This window comes from Spermophilus citellus (genome assembly GCF_964194105.1).
Source record: "Spermophilus citellus genome assembly, chromosome: 8".
Lineage (NCBI taxonomy): Eukaryota > Metazoa > Chordata > Mammalia > Rodentia > Sciuridae > Spermophilus > Spermophilus citellus.
In genome coordinates this window covers 53,482,181-53,508,372 of record NC_138189.1, presented here as the reverse complement: position 1 = coordinate 53,508,372, position 26,192 = coordinate 53,482,181, and the positions used below count along the sequence as shown (strand labels likewise).

At 33.8% G+C, this 26,192-nt stretch overlaps 1 protein-coding gene across 1 annotated transcript in view; it reads left to right on the top strand.

The window, feature by feature from the left end:
- The window catches only part of TMPRSS11A (transmembrane serine protease 11A), a gene marked incomplete at both ends in the record, with an annotated part of 51,073 nt that overhangs the window by 19,732 nt on the left and 5,149 nt on the right, over nt 1-26,192 (top strand). The window contains 6 exons of the mRNA XM_081304346.1: nt 7,472-7,539; nt 10,428-10,588; nt 14,410-14,448; nt 16,346-16,517; nt 20,571-20,830; nt 24,265-24,407. Of these exons, the coding sequence (XP_081160472.1) occupies nt 7,472-7,539; nt 10,428-10,588; nt 14,410-14,448; nt 16,346-16,517; nt 20,571-20,830; nt 24,265-24,407 (843 nt within the window). The remainder of the gene's footprint in view (nt 1-7,471; nt 7,540-10,427; nt 10,589-14,409; nt 14,449-16,345; nt 16,518-20,570; nt 20,831-24,264; nt 24,408-26,192) is intronic.

Sequence of the window (26,192 nt, the reverse complement as noted above, 5' to 3'; positions counted from 1 at the left end):
TTTCTTCCCTCATATCATCCTTCAGAGAAGACTTCAGTAACCAGATACTAGTAAAAATGTTCCTAAATTTATGATCAGCTTACCTTCCAATAAATTCATTAAAAATATCATAGGCTGGAAATACACTGAATATATTTAACCTACCAAATATCACAACTTAGCCAGGTCTACCCTAAAAATGCTCAGAACACTTACATTAGCCTAAAGTTGGCACAAATTTTCTACTACAAAGACTATTTAGTAAGAAAGGGTTGGATGCCTCATGTAATTTATGGAAGATTAATTTACTGAAGGAAATAAAACTAGCAAATGATACAGGGTTAGCATTTGAAAGTAAGCATTCTGATTTGAAATTCTATGTTCTAATACAAACTTCTATCCTCCAAGCTGCTTATCATCCAAAAGAATCATCTGCATGATTTTACTTCCCATCTATCATGCCACAAAATACTAGAGGAATCATTATTATATTAACAAGAGACAAAGACCACTATCTGCATTAACAATGGCAACAGCTGAATTAACTTAGGATTTTCTCCCCCTAAAAACACTACTCCTAGGTTAAGGAAGTTCTAAATTTTATTTTCTTTGTACTCGGGAACACCAGAAATAGGCCCACAAATCATCCTCAAAATTATATGTGTAGAGTTGTAGAGACAACAAACTTGGAAACAGAAAGTGATACAAAGAGATAAATGCAGTTTAGGAACACTCTATTAGAAGGGAAAGGTAAGATATTGGATTCCTGCGACAGGTACTGCAGCAGGAAAGTATAGTGAGAAAGAGATACTAGGTCAAAGTAAACTTAGCAAACGTGTGAAAGATTACCTGAAATTTGGAATTGGAGAAGGAAAGGAGAGTGAAAGATGTCCAATGTTTGGAGTTAGGCTATGGTCCTATGCCTAGAAAGACTGAATTTGAAAACTTGGAGAAAAGATAAATAATAAGAATAAGCAGAACTGGGTGTGGTGGCACACACCTGTAATCCCAGTGGCTCCGGAAGCTAAGGCAGGAGGATCTTGATTTCAAAGCCACCCTCAGCAATTTATCAAGACCCTAAGGGGCTGGGGATGTGGCTCAAGCGGTAGCGCGCTCGCCTGGCATGCGTGTGGCCCGGGTTCGATCCTCAGCACCACATACCAACAAAGATGTTGTGTCCACCGAGAACTAAAAAATAAATATTAAAAATTCTCTCTCTCTCTCTCTAAAAAAAAAAAAAGACCCTAAGTAACTCAGTGAGACCTTGTCTCTAAATAAAATATATTTTTAAAAAAACGGCTGGAGATGTGGCTCAGTGGTTAAGTACCCTGGGTTCAATACCCAGTACCTAAAAAATAAAAAATAATAAGCAGAGACTTACAAGAAACTTTCTGCTCAGAGGTTAGAAAAACTGTATGTAGAAAGTGGCTGCGTTATTTGAGAGCTCAAACTTGCACTCACCCTGTAATTGAATATTAGGTTTGACTGAAAGTAGGTGATATGTAGGACTAACCTCCACTTTCAAAGTGTGTCATTTGTTTCCTGACAGGAAAAGCTAATTGTTGTACATTTCATGTCTAATCCATAATATTAATACTGCAAGTAAGGTATTATTATCCCCACCTTATAAATAAAGAACTGAGATCTGAAATTACAAATAATAAATGATGGAGGGGAAGTTTAAAGTTATATAGATAATTCTAAACATGTACTCTTTCAACTAAATCAATCTACTTGTCAGGAAGAGATTCAGCTATGATAGGAGATAAAATTATTAACACCTATATCAATTCATCTTTCATTTAAATTTTTAAATCCACAAAGATTATAAATCCTCTGTGCTTTATTATATCATGTTTTCTTAATCAATATGTTGGGTTTATATTATAGAAAGATGTCTTCATCCTCATTACCTTGTATCAATTTTCAATGATGAAGGCAACAATAGGAACAACTGTAACAGACAGGAAGGAAGTTAATGGATTTATTTGCATATGGGTGTTTAACAAAATCCATAGTTGGAAGAAAGGTATAGATGGGTGTGCTTTTTTGTGGAAAGTTTTTTTGTGTGTGTGACAGGAAGCAATACGAACCATCTCTAAACTTCTTGATGAAGTTCTGAATATAGCATAGTCTCCACTCTGCCAAGTTATCTATTTAGCTTATCATTCATCATTCAGTAAATGCAACATTGTATTAGGCCCTATGAAAAATATCCCCCCTTCCTCCTTTCCTTTTTCCCTCTCTCAAAATAATCAAACTTAGAGTTTAAAAAAATAACACACTTGGAAACGACATGAACTTTTAAAATAATGACCTTTCCTTGCTTTGGGCATTCTTGTCTTAAATACATTTAGTACAATTTTTTAATATATACATATTAGATATTTTTCTTTTAGAAATATAATTTGCCTACTTAAGTTATTATGACACACTGAAAGCTAATATTTTATCCTTCAAATATTTCATTACAAACTATTTTTTACAAATTTACCTTGCTTCCCAGTCTCAGGAATATTAATCAATTTAGGATTGTTGTTCAATATATTGTTATTGCAATATATGTAATTAGTTATTAGTCTGTTTCCTTCTAACATTCCACCAAAAAAAGAATAAGAAGAAGAAGGACTAGTGCAATAAAAAAAAAATGACTGGTAACATGATAAAATATTTAACCTTATTTGGTAATTTCATTACCTCCTGCCTTAAGGTAATCATAGAGCACCCTACCCACAAGTCCACAGACCTCAAATGATGCTGGATCTAGCTCCTTTCTCCAGTAGACATAGCAATGGGCTCAAAGCTATGGGTGTTGGACTTTATCCTGGAAGGCCAACAAGCCTTAAAATCCTGTGAGCATCTCTAATGATGATGTCCTATCCAGGCTTGAGAAAATGACTACGGTTCACTTATTCAATCAAAATTATCTGAGCCGGGCACAGTGGTGCACACCTATAATCCCAAGAACTCAGGAGGCTGAGAAAGGAGATCACAAGTTTAATGCCAGCCTCAGCAACTTAGCAAGATCCTGTCTCTAAATAAAATATTTTTTTTTTAAGAAAAAGGGACTGGGGATGTGACTCAGTGGTTAAGCACCCCTGTATTCAATTTCAGCTACCCAAAACAAACAAACATATAAACCGAAAATCTGGAGATCTAAATAGATTCAATAAAAACTTTAATGGATTGTAACAAAAGCTACCAAGATTATGGTCCTTATTTTTGGAAGTGTTCTTGCAGTTTCAGGTGCACTTGGACACCACTCACAGCCTGTCAGGGGACAGCAGTTCTTGGTGGTAGCCAACCTATGTGATGACTCTGAGGTCAGCACTACAAGGACATTAACAAGCTCAGAAGCTGGATGGCCTTGGCTTCAGTCCTGGCTCTGTGGCTTACAACTGTGTCATCTTGGGCAAGTCACTTCCTCATCCATATAATACGAATAATAAGAGATTCACTTCAGATGGTTGATGTTAAAAACAAATGGGCTCAAATACAAGAGACTTTGTATTTGATGCACAGTTGGCAAACAATAGTGATAATTACTCCTTTTGTTATAACACTTGTAGCCTCACCAATGAGCTTTCCACAAGAAATCAAACAGCCTAAAAATGTCCACAAGGAGAAAAATTTCCCTTCTAATAATTCAGGGGCAATTTTCTTTTTTTCTCTAGGAGCCTTAATCACAATTTGATGTATAAAATAGAGTAAAAATCCTTGGAATTATTTCCTAGTAAATGCAATCATTTCTGAGAAATAAATTTTCACATTGATTCATTAAAAAAATGCTGCATATCTATCATAGGCAAAGCACTATGCTAGATACTGCAGAATATGAAAATAAATCATTATTTCTATGCACAAAGAGTTCACAGTTTAGTAAAGGACATCCTACCTTTACATAAAGAGGAAGAAAGTTTGATAGGGATAAGAAAAATTGAGACAAAATAAGGAGAGTGCAAAATTAGTCTGAGGATGAAAAACTAACCCTGAAGAAGGTATTATCCGGAATAGATCTTAAGAAGAATTGTGATTCAGAAAAGTAGAGCTAGCAGAAGGTGTTACAAACCAAAGGAATGGCCTGAAAAAGACAAGTACACAGAAAAATGAGGGCCATGCCTGTGAGTTACTGGTATCTAGAAGCCTGAGCAGGCAAGCTGGTGACAGATGGTGAAGCCTTTAAATGGTTGGCATTATGAACAGTTCAACTGCAATTACACCGTACTCTCTATTCCCACCTTGATTTCAGCCCTGTAGCAATGTAACTTCAATTAAGTCATATTTAAACCTAAAGGTGTATCTTATAGTATCTTATACTATCTTTGAATGGCATCCTTAATATAATTAAGAGAAAGCCACTGAATCTAAAGTTTTTTGTAAAGTATTTTCAGTTCCTTTCCTTCTCAGGAAGTCATCTGGTGTTGTTAGAAGCAAGAGGTTTATATGCCATTTGCCAACCTTCATTGGCAAGTCTCTTTGAAACTCTCAGTCTCAGCCCTGCAATACCCCCTATGTGAACGTTTCTGTAAAAGAAACTGGTTGGGAAGCATGTCATAGAGAAAGGCAGAAACATGTGTAAACAGAGCTCTGTTTAGTACAGGAATGAGAGCTGAATGGCAGGGTGTATCTGTTTGAGTTGACAACCTCTCCCCAGCTCTTTAATTAAACACCCAACTAACCTTCAATTGCCCTCTTAGAACTTAATCTCAGTGCAACTTCCAGCATTCCAAAATCAACAAGCAGAAAGAAGTATCAACCTACCTGAAAAGAGGTCTTTGTTCAATGTTAGGAGACAAATTACAGATCTCTCCAAATGCCCAAAAGTGAGAGGTAAGAAAGATTTACAAATCACTAACTCTACTAAGTTGCATAAATAGCAGTGAATTTATAAGTAACTGATGCACAGGTTTGAAAAAAAAAATGTTCTCTAAAACTATTGGGAACTTGGAATGTTATAATGTGCACAGAAAGAATGTTTCTGATGATGTAAACATTAACCTGTCAGGCAAACACAACTTCAGGGTCCCTTGAAAGCTCACTTATGTATAAACTCCATTCAGCAATAGGTTTATGCTTGTGTTTTCTTGGATCATCCCTCTTTTGTAACTTTATTAACGTAAGAACTCTTTTTACCAATTTTTGTACTTCTTTTCCCAAAGTGTTGTCCTCAGACTGCCTGTATCACCTCAAGATCCCTGAGCCTCATCCCAGATTGAATTAATGAGTCTTTCTAGAGACAGAGTCCTGGAATTTGAATTATAAAGAAGAAAATTCTTTATTATTGTGATCACATGGGTTATTTCTACTTAGATTCTTTCCACATTATTCTTTCAGTTACTATCTTCCCAGAGAACCTAACTGTTCAAAGATGGAATTAATACTGTGTCTAGCTGTTTCTTTTTCCCCACAGGTATGTGCCAGATGGATGCTATCATACATGCTATCATACAGCTGAAAATTATCCACAAGTTACAAATGGCCAAGAATCAATTGCACATGGAACTTACTCAGGGGATAATTGCAAACAAACTTCTTTAAATATCCAAGTGCCACTTACTTTTATTCCTTTTAAAATTTATTGCTTTTCTCCCTTTTCTTTTGGTTTGTTTTTTCTTTTTTTTTTTCCCAGACTTTCCTCCCATTACCAAGGAATAGTATTGACTGTGGGTAAAAAGAAATGAATATGCCATTGTCACTCTTGCAAAAACACATCTTGTAAAATAGTTTCATTTCTAGAATATAAGCTGCAAACCACCAAATTTATTCTTTCCTTATATAAGTACAGATAAGGGAATATTTTAAATACTAACAATTTATTCTTTAAATGCTGCCTTTGAACTTATGTTTAAAGCTATTATCAAGTATATGTTTTACAAGTATTATACAAAGTTATCTTGATCAATCAACTACTTGAAAGCTTATTGCTCTGTGTTCTAGGAAATAAATTGAAGCAAAATTAGTATTATATTTAACAAAGAGGCGAGACCTGAGTTTAATCCTTGTTTGTCATTATTTAAGTCCTTGTTTGTCATTATCTGTGTAAAGCCTGGAAAATGTCTCTTTTAGTAAAACAGTGAACAATAATTCTTTTTACCAGGAATAACTTTAAGGGTTAAAGGAAATAATTAATATTTTGGTTCCAAGTGAAGCATCTATGAATTCCTGATAGTCCTAATTTATTCCTTGATCCCTAAAACAGACTTCCATTTGTTATTTTGTTTTGTTTTATTTATTTATTTTTTTAGTTAGTGGGTTTTCCTGCCCCTTCCTTTAGGATTTAGGATCCCCTGCCCCATCCATACATTTGGCTCATCTGTTGTCTACCATGACCTCTGGTACTTGCATTAAGATGACATTTTTGCCACCAAGTGGTTACTAGGGGATATTGTCAGGCAAACTCTAGGTGTGACAGACCACAATAGCACGATGCTGTGTGGCAGGCAGTTAAAACTGTTGCATATGTTCCAAAGTCATTTGCTTTTATTCTTCTTTTTCTTTGGTGACATAAACTAAATAGTGTAATTCTTTTATTTATCTATTTATTTTTTGGATACTGAGATTGAACTCAGGGGCACTCAACCACTGAGCCATATCCCCTGCCTTATTTTGTATTTTATTTAGAGACAAGGTATCACCGAGTTTCTTACTGCCTCGCTTTTGCTGAGGCTGCCTTTGAACTCGAGATCCTCCTGCCTTAGCCTCACAAACCGCTGGGATTATAGGCTTGCACCACCAAGCTGGCTAAGAGTACAATGTGATCTGTTATTGTAACACTATCTTACTTTCTCTTCCTTTGATATTTACCCTAGAGTTGGTAATCAACTATTTAAAAATCTCTGGCTGTCTCCTAAATCCTTAGTGCCTCCACCTTGTCTCTTACAACCAAAGACCTGCAGAGAAATTAAGACCTACAATGTCAGAATTCAGGGTAGGGAACCACCAGTAACTACTTATCAAAACAATCCTGAAACTTTATGTGTTTCATCTTCCTAGCCTTGCGAGTGACATACCACTATCTTTGTCTTACAGGTTAGGAAATACGCTCACATTGGTTCAGTCACTTTTTCAAGGCTGCCCGGTTCATGAGCAAGAGAATAGGTTCAAACCCAGGATGGAGATAAAGTCCTCTCTACCACTTCTCAAAGCCTTGTTCTATGTTCCATCTTTATGGTGCCTTTCTACTAAGAAAAAATGTATAGTGATATCTTCTATTCTAAATATCACACCAAACATTAGAAATTTATGGGAAGACTTTTAAAAATATGAGTGTCTAGGTTTCTGTAAGACCAATTGAAACCAAAATTCTGGAAGATGAACCCCCAAATCATGTTTTCAATTGAGCAAATAATTCTGTTGTGAAGTTTGAGGATTGCTGATTTAAATGATGATGTTACTCCTGTGAAATTGTATTTCTATTGTTTTAACATTAATTCAAGAGTATAGTTTTATTACAAGATATCTTATTAACAATAGTTTTTCTCTGTAATCACAGGTGGATGAAATATTTATTAATTCAGCCTTGAACAAGCACTATATCAAGAACCAAATAATCAGACTAACGTATGTATGTTTGGGCAAAGGGATAGTCACAAGCCTGGAGGGACAAAGGGCAAATGACACAGGAGCCTCATATATGTGACTAGGTTATTGGCTAGGATTCTTCATAAACATTACCTCCAATAATCTCAAGATATAGGACTGACCAACATTTTGTAAACTAAAAAAAAAAAAAAACAACAACAACTAAGATTTGGGGATCAGGGTAAGTGATGTATTCAAAGTTCCCCAATGGACAGTTCTGCCCCAAGTGACAGAACCAGGACACAGACCCCACTGATGATTTATGAGCTGGAATCTGTCAAAACCCAAAGCCTCAAGAAAATCCAGCAGCATGTCATTGCATGCACCGAGTTATATGCTTTTGACAGATAAGTCATTTCAAAAACATTAAAAAGACAAAATTGACTACAAAAGGTAATCATGAGTTTTACCTATAATAAAACACTAGTTACAGGAGGCATGTCCAAACAAAAAGATCTTCCTGCAGAAATAAATGTTCTTTTGTTATGGTGGAGAGAAAAAACTCTTATCAGTTGTAGATATTTTCCAAAGGTTTCAATTGTGTTATTTCAAAAATCATGCAACAGAACATATATGTCATATGCACAAACCCATGAACATGCATAGCTCATGTTCTTTTTTGGGGTAGGAGGTACTTGGGATTGAACTCAGGGGCACTCAACCACTAAGTCACATCCCCAGCCCTATTTTGTATTTTATTTAGAGACAGGGTCTCACTGAGTTACTTAGCATCTCGCTTTTGCTGAGGCTGGCTTTGAACTCACGATCCTCGTGTCTCAGCCTTCTGAGCCACTGGGATTACAGGCCTGTGCCACAGTGCCTGAGTCATGCCTCATGTTCTTAGGGAAAAAGAATCTATTCACACATGAATTTATTTGAAGGAAATAATAATCACTTTTATTACCAATAGACTAATAATGCCTTATTGATAGACTTATTCCAAATTTTTTATATTTTTACTGATATCTAGGGACTTCCATAAGGATTTTATAATACAAATTAGACAATTTAAAAGATAAAAGCATTCCTAGATTTCTCACTTTGTTTGCCATAGCATTCTAGCATTATCATCACTGCATGAATTCCTTTGGACTTGTAGCCACTACCATTATGCAATATTTTGTGGGGAATCCAGAGAAATTCTATATGGTAAACAGTATTAATTCCTTTGATTTAATATGAAAAATCACTTGGTTACCTGTTTTCCAATTTGACATAAAATTCTGATGATTTATATGTCTATATTCCAGAGCCTAAATGGACCACAACACATAAAATGTTTCAGAATTAATATAATTTACACTTTTCAGTCAAAAATTCAGGATGATAGGCTTCCAATGTTTTTTAGAGCTTTGATCTTTTGTAGACATGGCAGATTAATACATATTAATTTTAGTTTTTAAAAAGACCTTGAATTAATTTGATTTTCCTATTTGAAGAGAGTGTAATACTTCAGTTCCACTGGACTGCAGATTAGTATAATCACTTTGGAAAGAAATATGGAGATTCCTTTAAAAACTAAGACTAGAATCACCATATGACTCAGATATCCCCCTCATTGGTATTTATCCAAATGAGCTAAACCAACATACTATAGTGATACATGCATACAATTGTTTATAGAAGCACAATTACTATAGCCAAATTATGGAACCAGCCATCAACAGACAAATGGATAAAGAAAATCTGGTACATATACACAATGATGTTTCACTCAGCTATAAAGAAGAATGAAAATGTGTCATTTGCTGGAGAACATCATGCTGACGGAAACAAATCAGACTCAGAAGTGTCATATGCATTCTCTCATACTTAGAAGTTAGAGAGATAGAAAGAAAGGAATAAAAAAATGGTAGGAGATGGGTCTAATGAAAGTAAGAAGAAGACTAATACAGTAGATGAACAGGATCAAGAGAGAGGGAGAAAGGGAGGGCATAGGGAAATACTGGGGAATGAAATATACCAAATTATACTATGTTCATGTTAGATTATACCACAATGAATATTGCTTTTGCATATAACTATACTGCATTAATTAAAATAATAATAACAGTGAAAGGGAGATCAGTAAAGTAGAAAAAATAGATCTAGGGAGGCAGGAAGGGAAAGAGAGGGAAGGAACCAAGGAATGTGATTGATCAAATTATGTGCACATTCCAATATTGCATAATGAATCCCACTATTATGTATAATCATAATGCACCATAAAAACAAATTTTAAAAACACTTAAAAAAAGTTCAGTTCCATAGGTGAAGAGTCTTGAACCACTTTGCATGAAAAATTCAAAAAACTGAGCATGTTTAATCTAGAGCATACTCAGGGACCACACTTTATTATCTTCAAATATTTATGTGGAAGAGGAAATTGATTCATTGTGTATGTTCCAGTTTCCCTTAAGACTTAGGGAAAACATAAAGGGAGATATATTTCAACTTAAAATAAAGAACTCTTAGAATCGGAGTTGACCAGAGAGAAAATAGTCTCTTTGGGAAGTAAATTTTCCATTATTTTATGACTGCGTTGGGTTGGAGGACCACTTGTCATGGATGGTGTAGAGGTGGTTCATTTACCAAATGTATCATTGATTGACCTAAGAGAACAGGAAGGTTTCTTCCAACTTTCAGAATTTCTTACTTTGATGATGACTTTTTAATCTGAATCTCACCCAACTGCTGTAATAAAATAATAAAAGGCAAGAGGAAACATGTGAAATGGCATTAGGTAAGACAGTGACACATAGAAGAGTATGAATGTGAATTAACACTCATCAATTGAGGTATAATTCAGGAGAAAAAGATAAAGGAAAGAGTGTAGGACAAAACCAGATGCATTCTTTGAATATGTACTTTTCTCTTGCATGTTATAGTCCAGAAGTAGATGGTGTAAAAGCAGACATCGTCATGGTGTTCCAGTTCCCTTCTACTGAGCAAAGAACTGTAAAAGAGAAGAAAATCCATAGCATCTTAAATCAGAAGATAAGAAATGAAAGAGCCTTGCCAATAGATGTTTCCTCAGTTCAAGTTAATGGTAAGTAGGTACTTTACCCATGATATGAAGTCTCTATTAGGTCTGTTTTTTATATAATTAGAAACTTATTTGTCATTATTACCATTTCAAATAATAGCTCAAATTCATATGAAAAATTTTCTCAACTTAAGTGATCTTTCAAGGTTTTATTATCTTCTGATGAAAGCATATCTGAAGTTAGTCATCAGTGGTTTTCCTGGAAGAAATAAATTGACATTCATCCCCAAATAACCTTTACCACCAACAGAGGGTTAATGGTAAAGTCATTGCCTCCATGACTAATCAAGTGAAAATACCAAGAGTTAAGCGATAATTATATTTCTGGGTGGGACCTTCCAAAAACAAAACTCATTTGTTGCCTTTATGGATAGTTTCTGTATATGGTGATGTTATTAATTTTTTTTGTTTTTTCATATGAGCATTCTGGAAAATGGTAAACCAACTTTGAAACCCCAAAAGCTATCTGATAAATAATGCTTTAAAAAATCAGCAAACTATAAAAAAATTCTCTAAAGCCATTTATACATGGTCCACTCTTCTCTTTTTGGTTCACCCTTAGTTCATTACACCACCATCACTTCCATAAATTAAAGAAAAGAAACTTTTATCAAGACCCATCTCTACACCCTCTCTAAGTCCATGCAGTATCTAATTTCTATATTCCAATGAGGTAGGGAAACTCAACTTCATAGATGTAAAAATTAGGCAAAAACAGTTAAGGAATCTAATAATTAAAGTGAGCTAAGATTCAAATCTAGACCTCTACCTTTTTTGATAGACTTCATTTAAAGGGGGTTCTGTGTTCAAACACATTTTAGAAATTCTGTCCATGATATTTGTCTCTTGGAAAATTATCCCCTATATTAGCATATTAGAGATTCTGAGGAGTGTAGGTAGACAGAAACTTGTTTACCTTTGTATACCAAGCTGCTTCCATAGCACCTATTTCTGGGAGACAAGTACATATTTCCCCTACAAATTCCAATGTATACCAGACTTAAGAGTCACAAAAGAGAGTCAGAACAAGTGATTTATATTGGATGTGAAACAGGATACCCTGCCCTGTAGGATCTAGCTGACTCTTCAAGAGGAAATCTCACCAGGAAGTGAAAATCTGAGGTAATAGAATGGGCAGAAGTTTGCTGATGTGACAGCTATTCAGGGAATAAAGCTGTGAACCTCTCCCAGAGAGGAAGGAGGAACCTGTCAAATGCTTAATCCACCTTCTTTGTTAGGTAAGGAGGCACACAAATTGAGATTGTGAAATGGTGGCCATTCTGATAAGTTACGTGTTGTTATATGTAATTTCCAGTAAAAAGTTAATTTGCCAGGAACTTTAAAAGACTGAGCTATTTAAAACCAGAAATGAAGCATGAAACAGTCATTAGATACCTGACTTTTTGTACCTTATGGACTCAGCTTGTATGTTTCACCTTATTTTAATGATTGCACTAGATTAAATGATAGGATGTACTGATGGAAAAACTGTTTTGACAGCTACCTAACTAATTCTAACTCCACTGAGTCACTGCAGACTCAAGTAATTGGCCTATACTATTGTGCCTATTTTCTCTTCTGTAAAGTTGCAATGATAATGTTTGTTCTTCCTGAAATCACAGAAATATAAGAATGCATAAGAAAATAGAAAAGACAACATAGAACATTGAAGCTATTACTACTTAGGAACCTATTAAATTTGGCATATAATTTGGAAACCTGAAAGCATTAGTATGAGTGATTGGTAGTAGAAAGAGCTGGAACCTTTAAAGTTTCAGAATTTCCATTTACTCTCACCTAGGAAAGGTTCATATAGGGGAAAGCTCAGTAGCACCACTAAGGCAATTCCTATCGGCAAAAACAGTGCTTTCCAGAAATACTTCATCTTAGAACTTCCAAAAATAATAAAAATCTGAAAACATTCTAAGTCAATTCTTGAAAAAACCCTGTAGCTCAACATTCAATCCATAATTTATCTAGAATCTGTCTTTTTGTTTTGACAAATAACCATGTGTGGGGAACTTCATTAGATAAATGTGTCAAAAATACACAATGGAATATTACTCAGCATTAAAAGATAATAAAATCAGGCATTTGCAGGTAAATGGATATACCTTGAGAATATAATGCTAAGTGAAGTAAGCCAATCCCAAAAACCAAAGGCCAAATGTTTTCTTTGATATGAGGATGCTGACTCATAATGGCAATGGGGGAGAGCATGGAAGGAATGGAGGAACTTTAGATAGGGCAAAAGGGAGGAAGTAAAAGGGAGGGGGCATGAGAGTAAGAAGCATGGTGGAATGAATTAGACATCATTACCCTAAGTACATATGTGAAGACATGAACGGTGGGAAAATACTTTGTGTACAACCAGAGACTTGAAAAATTGTGCTCTATATGTGTAAAATGAAATGAATTGCATTCTGCCATCATATATAACAAATTAAAATTAAATAAATAATTTAATTTTAAAAAGATAAGGGAAAAAAAAGAATAAACTTTAAAAAATAACATTGTGTGTGTTCTGGGTATCAAACTATAGCATTTAAAAAGAACTACTAATATATATATATATATATATATATGTATGTATGTATGTATATATATATATATATATATATATATACACACACAGTGTTAAAATTTAAATGCATAAATATTTAATAAATAAGATCTGTGATTGAGACTAAAAAGAAAAAAGAAAAAAAAAAGACTGGGTCAGTGGTAAAATGTGCCTGGGTTCAATCCCCACTACAAAAAAAAAAAAAAAAAAAAAAAAAAAGTTTTAACTTTGTAGAGTTCTTCATCCTAATTTCCCACATGGGATTTATAGAAATTTCAACAAAACATTCTTATTTTGCACAAAGGGAAATATGGTGCTGAGAACTTAAGTTTGAGAAACATGGCACTAGTAGAAAAAATAAGTTTATTATTATCTATTCAGTGAACCATTTAACCTGAATATCATTACAATTTTCATGTAAACTTCATTATATCAATTTATTTTCTCTCAGTTTTACTGAAGTATAATTGACAACTAAAAATTATATATACATATATATATACTTTGTACATGATATATGTTGCATATATGTTACACATATGTAACACATATGTGTGTTTTTAAATAATAGTATGTGTTTAAATATATGTTCAAATATTTAAATATATGTTTAAATATTCTTCCTTTATTAGATTCCTAATGATGTTGGAAATTGACAATAATTGACATTTACCAATATTTAGCAGATGTTAGATAAGAATACACAATAGTTTATTCTTTTTTAAAAAATAAAGCATTTTGATCATTTAAGAATTGTTTTAGAAGTATTTTAAATACAATTTTTTTTGTGGGAATTTTCCAAGTTTTTTCAACCTAAACAATTAACCTAAAAGAAAGGCTTATGTGACATTTTAAGTAAAAGGGACAAAAGTCAACCTGGTCTGCTTCAGGCAAGCTTTGTGGCCTGGGACCCATCTACTTACTTGCTTGTTCATGTCTCCTGAAGTGGAATACAAAAGAACTTTACCCTGCACCACTGGAAAGCCACAGTTCTGTATTAATAGAAAGTATTTGTGAATTTTAATCATCCACCATTTTTGTCTTTCACACTCCTTGATATATTATGTACTTAGTTAGAGGTTGCCTATAAATCTCAACAAAAATGCACACATATATTGCTAAATCAGATAGCTAATCTCCTGAATCTCCTGCTCACCTATCTAGAATCCATATATGGCCAATGTCCTCTAATAATTCCTGGTCATTGAGACCAACCAAGAGAATAGCAAATTATCATTCTTTGTCCCATTTTGTTTTTCAGCAATGAGCTCATCAACAGGGAAGCTAACTGTCCAAGCATGTAAGTCTAGTTAGCTTATATAAACAAGTTGAATTTTCACATCATCAAAGCTATCTTCAAATATTAGCTCATAATTTCCCATTTATGTTTCATACTTTCTTTGGGAAAGAAAAACAACTTTGAAATAGATGTTAATACTGTTTTTCAAATTCAATGACTGAAATTTTAAAGTCGTGTTCAAGAAAAAAACACTTTACATGTTAAAAATTCTAAAGAAAGTTTATATTTCTTGTTTGGAATAAGTTGGCTTGCTTTTCTAATTTTTTAAAGTGCTATGAAATATGCTTTCTTTCTGCTGAGAAATAAAATGATGAGATAGAGATACATAGGGAAAAGATAAACTCCATTATCTGAGACTGACCATACAAAATATACTTAATATCCTTACCTTCATAGATGACAGTGGCTTCACTAACTCACTTTAATTCACTGTGACTTGCATCTTGTAAATTTTTGCAAAAATGAGGAAGAATTTGAGTAGTCATGTTTATGCTTTTGCCTCTGTGTCTTGAGAACACCCAAAATATGTTTATTCATTATTCAATAAATATCTTTCAATATCTACCAAGTGCCAGAAAGTGTGTCTGGATGGTAGGTACCATTACAAATAAGACATGATCTTATTAAAAATTATAATTCCAAGGTAAGGGAAGATAGAAATAAATTAAGAAATACTAAAATAGTGTGATAAATGTTTTCACAGAGAAAGAGCACAGTGCTATGAGAGTTAACCAGAGATTTACCTAATCTGGTCTTGTGGAGTTAGAAAGTGATCAAGTGACTGGGAGTAAGTGTTCTGGGCCAGGGGAGCAGAATATAAAATGCCTTTAAGTTAGTTAAAACATAGTCATTTTTTAATGAAAAATGTGAACATGGCTGAAATGAAGAATAAAATGGAGGGACTGAGGTGTGGTCAATATTAATTGAGGACCAGATCATATTGAACTATTTTTACTTTATCTGGAGGACAATGAAGTGTGAAGTCTTCACACATTTCAGAAGGATCACTTGGCTTCCAGTATGAAGAACAGATTGGAGAGGCAAACCTAGAAATAGTGGGATGAAGAAAAAAGCAGTTGTAGTTCTTCAGATGAGGAAAAATGACAGTCTAAACTAGAGAAATGACAGAGGGATGGAGATTTCTAAAACAGCTGGACATGTTTGAAGCGTATTTATTATCAGATAAATAAATTTTATTTTTTGATACTTAGTTGAAAAAAGAATTGAACCTACCATATTTTCTTTATTAACATTGTGCTCAATAGTTTAGATTCCTAGCAGGACCCCTAAGTATGAGTAGCAGAAGCAGCAAAGTAATTTCTGGTGCACATGACAGAACACATCTTTATTTATGTCAATAGTGAATGTGATGTTTATATGGAAACTTCCACCTTGAAGAGTGAAGAACTGGTGATGATACATTAATTCAAGCTCACCTTAGAAAGTAGTCAATCAGAGAAGTAGATGGGAGGGGAGTTTCAAATATTATTAATATTAATAACAGGCAATTACTTATCTGACCAGAGGGAGTTCTTCTGATGAGGAAGTCATGTCAAGTAACACTGCTGAATCACCCAAAACTAGGAAACAATATTAATGGGAGCTCCCAGAATAATTGGATAATTAACGTGTAAATTCACAGGCCCGATTTACCACTTTGTGGTGCGTAAGCTATATGCAGCTTAACAAGGCTTCAGTAGGCAACATATATCCACATCTACAAAGGGAGGGAGTAAGCAAAATATCAATACATCAAGAAATACAGAGAATGGATGGTGATTTAATGCATGCTTATACAATGATACATGCAATTATTGTATTGTAGTACTCTCTTAGGTTCTTTGTATAAACCATTAACTACACATTTCTTATAAGTTAATGATCTCATCTTTTTAAGGTTGCGGTAAACGAGCTGTTCCATTAATAGTCAATAGAATAATGTCTGGAGAACTTGCAGACAAGGGTGCCTGGCCTTGGCAAGCTTCCCTTCAGCGCAGTAACATCCATCAATGTGGGGCCACCTTGATTAGTGACAGGTGGCTTGTCACTGCAGCACACTGCTTTAAAAAGTAAGTTGACCTTCAACTAGACACCACTATTATTAAAAATCCTTAAGTTTTTATCATATTCTGGGTAATAATTAGTGTTCCAAATATTACTGAAGTAAAATAAGAGAACTTTTCAGATCCTTTTCTAAAATAATGTTATACCTGCATATATAAATTTAGAAAGGTTGGTAGGAATTAAGGAACTTATAATAATTATCCTAGTGTTCATTAATCAAGTCCTCAGAGTTTTAAATAAAGACACTGTAAGAGAACAGAAGTCATCCTAACACAAAATATTTACTAACAACATATAAAATTAGTCCTATGTCAAACAATGCTCTCCACTTAATAGTAGTACCTCTCTCTGCTAAACACTTGAGTCAATCTTATGCTGATAATAAATAATCAAATTAATTGCAAAATGAAACTGAAATCTTCCATGGATACAGGAAGTTGGTAACTGCGATGAGGGAGAATGGCACAAATCAAGTTATGTAGCTTTATAATATGGAAATTGGGTAAAATTAGAGAAGTTCATAACCCAAATGAGAAATTAGCAGGAGGATAAGGATAGATACTAGATAAGAGATTCTCCTGAACACTAAAGAATTAGAAGGGCTTCTTGAGCTACCCAATAAAACTTTGCATAATAGAGTACCTCTTGACAATACTGCTACAAAAGATAAGCCCAAGGCAAAATTAGTGTACTATCATGTAATTTGTTTCAAATGAACAGTTAATAATTAATCAATTATTTATTCATTGAGAGCATTATTGTACAACAAATTTTATTAAGTATAATATAAAATGACTTTTTAAAAAATAAATTTATTTTTTCAAGATAATAACCAGTTGGATTTTTTAATAACTATTGTATTTAAAATTTGGGGATTTCTTTCTAAGGAGATTAAATTTATGGCTGTTGTCCAGTATGAACTATGGCCATTACAAAACTTTCTGAGTATCTCAGTAAAATGGGTAGCAGCAGATTTTGTGGGCAGAACATTCCAAGCCAGCTGGAGAGCTGGGTCAAATGCTTGTGGCCTTGGATTATTTATTGAACTTCACTGTATTAGGAAACAGATGAAAAACAAAAAGAGGAAATAGATTAACAAGATTATCTCACATTCCTTTTAACCTATAAACCTTTTTAACCTGACTTTTGTTATTATAACACAATCCATCTTTGAGTATAAATCCATATAGAGATTCTTAATAGAATACATACATATCTTTATAACATTGAACACTAAATCTGAGCTCTAATAGATTTCAACACTAATATTTGCTGTTTCATCTGGAACAGCAGGAACCAAACTTATTTCTTCATCTATTGAACAGTTGTTCTTAGATTCTCTTTTTCAGGCCAAACATAAAAATGAATGAGAATTTCCAAATCATAAATGAAAACAAATATTATTGTTCTGTTTTCACAGAACCAACTTCAAGATGCCCTATCATATTGGTTCTTCTTCAAAAGTTTAGCTTTTGTCAGTGTCTCCCTTAAAATATACTTCCAAGGACTACACACCAAGATTGATAATATGACTAATTTCGTACATGAAAAAGTAAAATAGGAAACTATGGGACAGAAAAATAATATAAATGTAATGCAAGGGTAACGGGTAACTTACTCAATACAATAACTCTATTCAAAGGGTAATGATTCAGAATATCTTAAAATACAGAGGATAGTGAATGACCTACCTAAGAAATCTAGCCTCCCCATGTCCTACATAGTATATTTTCTAGAGCTGACAGATGATATGGAAGTTGTGTTCACCAAATTAGCTGATAATATAAGGCTGGAAAAGAAATGGATGTTTAGGTAAGAGAAATTTTAAACGTCTTAGTTATATTAATGAGCAAGAACTAAATGATTAATTTTAGCAAGTATACATGTAAGGCTCTAACTTGGGTCAGAAAAAAAAGAGTATCATTACAAAAAGCAGAAATATGCTTTAAAGTAAAAATTATTAAGGAATTTTTATCAGAAAATAGCTTGATTGGAGTCAGTTGTCTACAATACTTTATTGTGATTTAGATTTCACTTTTAAAAAAATGGAGCTCAGAATAAACTAGATGTTAGACTCTTTGTTTCTCAGAGCCAACTTGGGTTAGTAAATTCTCTCCTGGATGACACACTTAAAGAGCACTTCACAAAACAAAATGCTTTCAGAGTAGAGATTCTTGGAAGGTAAAGCAAAGGGATGGTATATTCATAGTCTTACTATTCAAAATATGATCCACAATCCAGCAGCCCTTACACTGCTATGGAATTTGTTAGAAAGGAAAGAATTGAAGATCTATTCCAGAACTACAGAATCAGGAACTGCACTTGAACAATATTTCCTAAGCATTTGTATGCACATCAAAAGTTGAGAAATATTGCCCTAGAAGATGAAAATTTTTCCTGAGAAAGCTTTGGTACAGATGATAGTTGTTTTAATAGATCTGAAGTACTCTCATGTAGAAGAGATTTAAGGAATCAAGAAAGAACTTGCAAAGAGCTGCTCACAGATGAAAGGAATTCCAAGATAAAGAAAGGGATTCTAAGGCAAAGAACATGCCTCCATCTGCAGAAGAGCTCAGGCATAGACAATCACTACTTGAGAGTGTTTTTGTAGCAATGACTAGCAACAAGTATTAAGCTCCATTATGCTATGAACATTTTGTTAGGTGCTTAAGAATTCTTTTATATAATTCTTATATCCATTCTGTTAAATAAGCCCTAATTGGTTAAGCCCTTTTTTAATGGCGGGGGGGATAAGAACATTTAAGAAACTTGTCCATAGTCACAATGTTAGGAGAGGGCAGAATGGAAAACAAGCATGTATATTCCTGATGCCAAGACTCATCTTTCAAACACTGGATCAGAGGGAGAACTAAACAATTTTTATGACCTCTCCCACCCTGAGATTGTTTGATATTATTTCAGTCTGATATAGAGTTAATACTTAAGAAAATTCATCACATATTTGTTATTTTAAAAAATAATAATGAAATTTTCAGATTGTTTTTTTAGGGATGGCTCCCAGGCCAGGTGTCAACATTTTGGATTTTTGCAGTTTACTTTGGAATCTAAATTCCTACACACTTATGTTTCTCATCATTAATTAGCATTGATTTTCATCTGGTGGATTTGAGCTCAGGTTAGAAGGTTAAAGTTTAGAAAGCAAATAATGTTTTAGTTTATCTCATTTTGGGTTTTTTTCAGATTTATTATCATCTACAAATGTAATAAAATACAAGGTCTATTAAATAGATCCAACAATCTAGTTTCCAGAAAGAACCTTTGTGATTTTTTTGATAATGTAAATGAGACTACATAACTCCCCTCCTTGAAAACATCAAGTGGATTCCTACTTGAATAAAATTTAAGCACTCTGTCATGTCCTATAAGATACTCTATTGCCTGTCTACCTTTCTAATCTCATCGTCCACCATCCTTAACTTCATGTTCTAAATCAAAGCCTATCTGGTCCAAGATCTTTGGATGTTTGCCTGGAAACCTGACTACCTTATCCTCTTACTGCTTACTCCTCATCTGCCATGTCTCAGCCTAAGAGTGTTGTTCTCCCAAAAAAGTCTTCCCTAACTACTTCTAGTTATATATATATATATATATATATATATATATATATATATATATATATATACACATATATATATATATATGACTCTATTTTATCCATAACCTTTTCATTGAAGTTATTTATCTACTTTTTAATTTGTTTTGATTTTTTTCCTTCCCTCAAACCTAATAGTCCTGTTATCTAAAAACTTATATCTTGTTTATCTCTTTGTCACTAGCATTTTGATAATATTCAACACATAGTTTCTCAACAAGTATTTGCTGAAGGAATAGGTAAATAATACTGTATGTGCCACATAGTTATTTGCATATATTTATCCTTAAAAATACTAGCAATAGACTGTTCAAATGAAAGAAAGATATAATTGCAACCAAGTATTATCAAGATGGTATTTTCTCTTTTATTGGCCTAAATACAATTAATGTTGTTCGTATGTTCTGGTAGTTCACATATTCTGCTAATTTCTAACCTTTTCCAGTAATGCAAATCCACGTCAATGGACTGTTACTTTTGGAACAACAATAAATCCTCCCTTAACGAAAAGAGAAGTAAAGAGAATCATTGTCCATGAGCGATATCACTCCCCAGCAAGGGAGTATGACATTGCCGTTGTGCAGTTCCATCCTAGAGTCACCTTTTCAGATGACATACGCCGGATTTGTTTGCCAGAAGCTTCTGCATCCTTCCCACCAAATTCAACTGTCTACATCACAGGATTTGGAGCACTTTATTATGGTGGTAGGTATCTCAGAAAAGCTAAAGAAAGGCTAAGTCCCTTTAGGGCAGTGTGATTTAATCTCCACTAGTATCATCCTGCCAGTAATTTTCACAGTTTGGTTGTGTTAGTCAGGGGCCCTTATTTTGCAAGTGACTGAAATTCAATTCAAATGAACCAAAGAAACAAAAACAAAACAAATAAACAAACAAAAACAGCAAATGGCCCTTATACCTTGGAAGTCAATAGTGGTAAGAAGTGACTTTAGACACAGCTAGGTTCCATGAGTTTGTATGGTGTCATTGAGCTCTCAATCTTGGAAACTATTTCTTGGCTCTATTGTCCTCAATTAGCTTCATTTGGAGGGATTCTAGCTCCACTTAGTGGCAAACATTGCCAACAGCAGGCCTAGTGATGCTCCAATTGAATGACCGACTCAAACACTCAAATACTACAGCAAAGTTTTCTATAATTTTCTAAAATTTTCAAAGTTTTCTAAAATTTAGTAAAGAGGTTAATTTGAGGGTGACTGTGAATAAGAAGAGCATAGAGATAAGATCACCAAACCATATTTTATTCTCTAAAATTATTCAACTTGATATACTAACAATCTCTCAGGGAATAATAATGACTTGGTTATTGACTATTTTGTAACATTCCCAGGCACACTGTGGATTCTATAAGGTAGTCCAGGCACATATATTTATCAATAGTTAGCGGGTTTCTTTTATTCCAGGTTTGAGAAGGTGAAAAGGGATTTCTGAGAAAGATAAAATACATTATCAGAAATCTATACAATTTATTTATATACAACAAAATATGAGGTATACGCCTGTAATTCTCAGCTCCATTAAGAGACAAGGAAGACTCTTTAACATAGCCAAGAATAGGATTTGTGGTCTCTAGAGTTTCTCCAAGTACTCTATGTATATTCTGAATATTCAGCACTTTCTTTAAGGTCTTATTGCCAATCACAGAAAATGCTACCCACAAGTTATCTATTCCAATAGATTAAAGGGGCAAGCCTGATAACCTCACTATGTCTACACTGTTTCTGATGGGTTTCCTCTTAAGAAAAGGTTTGCAATCTCTGCTTCATAATTATGAGAGAAGCATCATGAATTCCCTTTGACTTTGTAGAAAAATTCATTTTCTCTCAGTAGTTTGAGGTTAGCATAGAAAAATACCTGCCATAATACTTTGTTAATAACAATAGAATCTGGTATTTGTAGAACATTTCATCAAAAAACAGCAGTATACACATTAAGTATCAGTCAACACCAGATCACAAAGCAAAGCTTAACAAACACAAAGAAACTGAAATCACACGAAGTATGTTCTCTTTGAGGTTCAAATTAGAAATCACCAATGTAAAAATAACAGGAAAATCTCCAAATGCTTAACAATTAGTCATCATACCCTTAAATAAGAGGAAGTCACAGGCAAATCTTTAAAATACATTAAACTGAATGAATACTGAATCCTGTATGCAGGATGCAGTAAAATAAAGAGAGAATGCATAGCAAATGCTTGCATTAGTGAAGAAGAAACATGTCAAATCAATAATCTACGTTCCCACCTCAAGAAACTAGTATAGAAGAGAAAAATAAACCTAAAACAAGCAGAAGTAAGTAAATAATAAAGAAAAGAATAGAAATTAATAAAATTTAAAACAATAAAGAAAATTGATATGTAAAAACCTAATTCTTTGATAAAAATTGATACTTTGTAAAAAATGTTAAGTATTTCCCCAGTATATAAAATATAGTGAGGGATATCCAAAATTTATGGGATATGCTTTATATAATTGTGAAATATTCACCAACTAATTTGCTGGAAAAGTTATGAATTTACAGTATCACCTACAAAGTACAGATTGTCAGTTTCACTTTACCCTTCCCAGCACTGTACAGGATAATGTAGTAGACAAAATAATTGTATTCAAAGAACAAAATCACTTTTAAAATTCCTTAATATATTTCTGAATTATTCACTTATATGCTATATCTCCAAAAATAAATCTTAAAATGATCTTGAAAATCTTGAGAAGGTATCTGTAATAGATTTCAATTACTGTATAACAAATTAGTACAAATGTCACGGCTTACAATAGCACCCATTTATTATTATCTCATCATGTCCATGGGTCACAAGCTCAGACTCAGCTTAGTGGGGTCTTCTTCTCAGAGACTCATAAAACTGCAATCAAGATATCAACTGGGATATGGTCTCAGCTGTGGCTCAGGATTCCCTTCTAAGCTTACCTGTTGTAAACAGAATTCTGTTTCTTGCAGCTTTAGAACTCATGGTAGCTTGCTTCCTCAATGCCACTGGGAAAGTATTTCTGAACTTAGGGAAATTCCAAGTTCTTTATGAAAAGCCTTCCCTAGTTTGGTCAGGCCTACCTTAGATAATTTGCCTTTAGATTAACTCAACGTCAATCTGATGAGTGATCTTACCTTCAACTGTAAAATTCACACACTTTTGCCATAAAACATTAACCTAATCATGAGAATGGTGTCTATTATATTAACAGGTTTTACACATGCTTCTCGGGGGAGGAGAATCACACCACAATTTGGCGGACCATCCCAGAAATCTAGCAACCAGTGTGTCATGGTTTCCGAAGCAATACATAAGGAATCCCATTATGCATAGGCTATTTTTAGTCTAATACAAAGTCTGCCTACAATAATATTGACTTCAGGGGGCTTATAACCTAGAGTACCTAACTTATATAAGAAATACCATCTTGTCAATTAATTTTATATGTCGAAATATCTTTATAAAATGTAAAGTATAAGGGGTGGAGTTGAGGCTCAGTAGTAGAGCGCTTGCTTAGCATGTGTGAGGCACTGGGTTCAATTCTCATCACCACATGCAAATCAATGAATAAAAACAAAGGTTCATCCTTTGTTTTAAAAATGTTTTTTTAATGTAAAGGATAAAATAAATGTGTATGGTATGATAGTTATTTTATGAAGCTGAGAGAGAAAACTAAGCATATAAAGTTTCTGGGAACAATCTGAAATACAGACTTCATAAAAAATGAAATGCCTTTTTAAAAATATAAGCTGATTTTTTTTCTTGTGGTATTAGGGATAGAACCCAAACTCAGGCTCAAGACCATAGTTCTTTTTTTTTTTTTTTTTTTTTTTTTTTTGCCGAGATAGGCCTCAAACTTGTGATCCTCTGGCTTTACCTCCCAAATCACTGGGATTACAGGTTTGGACCAAAAGGTTTTCTTGCTTGTAGAGATATTTATAAAAATGTTATAGAAAATAATGATCCCTAAATGTGCCAAATTTTAATTAGAAATTTTTTCTCTGGGACTGCTTATGTTAACCTCATTCTATATTGACAGTTTTAGAATGAAGATTAGAAACAATTCTTCTCAACATTGCTCTAGGTAAGGATGATCATTATACAAATTAAAACTGCTTTGTTTTCTCTTCAGGGGAATCGCAAAACAATCTACGAGAAGCCAAAGTGAAGATCATAAGTAATGATGTGTGCAAGCAACCACAGGTGTATGGCAATGATATAAAATTTGGAATGTTCTGTGCTGGATATCTGGAAGGAATTTATGATGCTTGCAGGGTAGGTTGGAGAGAGAAAATTATGTAAATTTCATAAACCCCCCCCAAAAAAGAATTTTTATCTTACCCAGAAAATATTCTATACTCTTTATATTAGTACAAAATATAGATATCACATCAGCTCCAAAAAGTTCTAAATGTAAATTTTATAGCAAATACATGGTTTAAAATGTTTTAATAAGCCAAATAAAATAAGTAAAATGTTTCTTTAATGCTATCAAACAAACCAATAAAATTAAAATTTCTTAATAACCAGAAATCCAAAGATTAATAAAGCAAAGTATCTTTTCTTAAAGGGTTCACATCCTAAAAAAAGGAAATACTATGATGTTATAAATAACATAATGGGGAACAAATATTTTCTCCCTGAAGGGAACATTTTTGGAGCTAGTGTCAGAGAGATGATATTTTAATATGTTCTAAAGAACAAATAGCACTTGCCCAACTTCAGAATAAGAAAAGAACATTATAGAAAAGAGAAAGAGCATAGCCAAACTATAAAGGTATAGTTACAAATCATACTTCAGGGCATCCCATGTAATTTTTGGGGAATCAGCATAAGGAGCATATGTGGTTAAAGGGCTAATTAACAATGAAAAGATTGGATTAGACCAAGTTGGCAGTAGCCTAAAGTTCTTTCCAGTGCCTTTCTCTGTCCTCTATCATCTATCTGGCATATATTTCTGACAAAGGTATGAGTGTTCATCTTCCTAGAGGCATTTGGTTTTTATTATGATATTCTTGAAAACTCCAACAAGGTGACTCTATGTGGCTAAATAATAGGTATAGTATTGACATCAAGTGGCAGAAAACCCTGTCCAGAATCATCAAAACTGCACAGCATGGGCAACATCTGTTAGAAAAGGAGCAGTGAGTTTTGTAGTACATAGGCTTTATGAGCAGGATCTGGCACATGTTTAACTTCAATTGCCAAGAATGTGTGGAGGAAGGCAGCCAGAATTGAGGGATTCCAGCAAGGTTGACGTCATGGGAAACAAGTGGAAGGTATCATCAGTAGATTTGGAGAAGAAGGATGAGACTTCAATCAGTCAGATTACTGAGAAGCCTCAGAAGTATTGGTGGTCCTAGGGAAGCCTCAGTGGATTGGAGCAGAGGTAAAATTCCTGCCTGTCTGGGCAAATTAATAATGAAACAAACCTATACAAAACTAGGGTAAGTTCTCAGGGAAGTGACTCAGGCTTAAGGATCCAAGACACAAGTACAGTGATTTTTACTGGGGTATGTGGTGATAAAATAGAAGTTCAAGCATCAATGGCATATTGATCTGGAACTCAATAAATTCCATGCCTGATATGCAGAATAAGAAGAGAGAGACCTTAATTTCTCCACCAGAAGTCTAGTGAGGAAAGATCCAAACCCAAATGACAAAGGATCAGAACTGCTGATATCAAAGCCAGAAATGGAAAGTTTTCACAACTTAGTGCAGTTTTGTGATTTTGCTACTGTTCGTAGTTCAACCAAGAGTTACAAAAAGAAAAATTTCTAGTTCTAACAACCATCCAGGCACTGATGGGTAAGTTCTTTCAATATGGCCTTCAAAATCATTCCAGAAAACAGTAGATGGGTTTTGGCGATAGTTTTCTGGAGGAAGCATAATTCAAATTCTGGTAGTTGGGAACATAATATAGAGGAAAATTAGTCCAGAATTTTCCCTGGCAATTGTTTTATTCATTCTGTGTCTCCTATTTGCTCAAAAGGCTTAAACTCCCTACTTTGTGCCATGCACCATACCAACTACTACACGGGACCTGCTTTCAGGGAACTG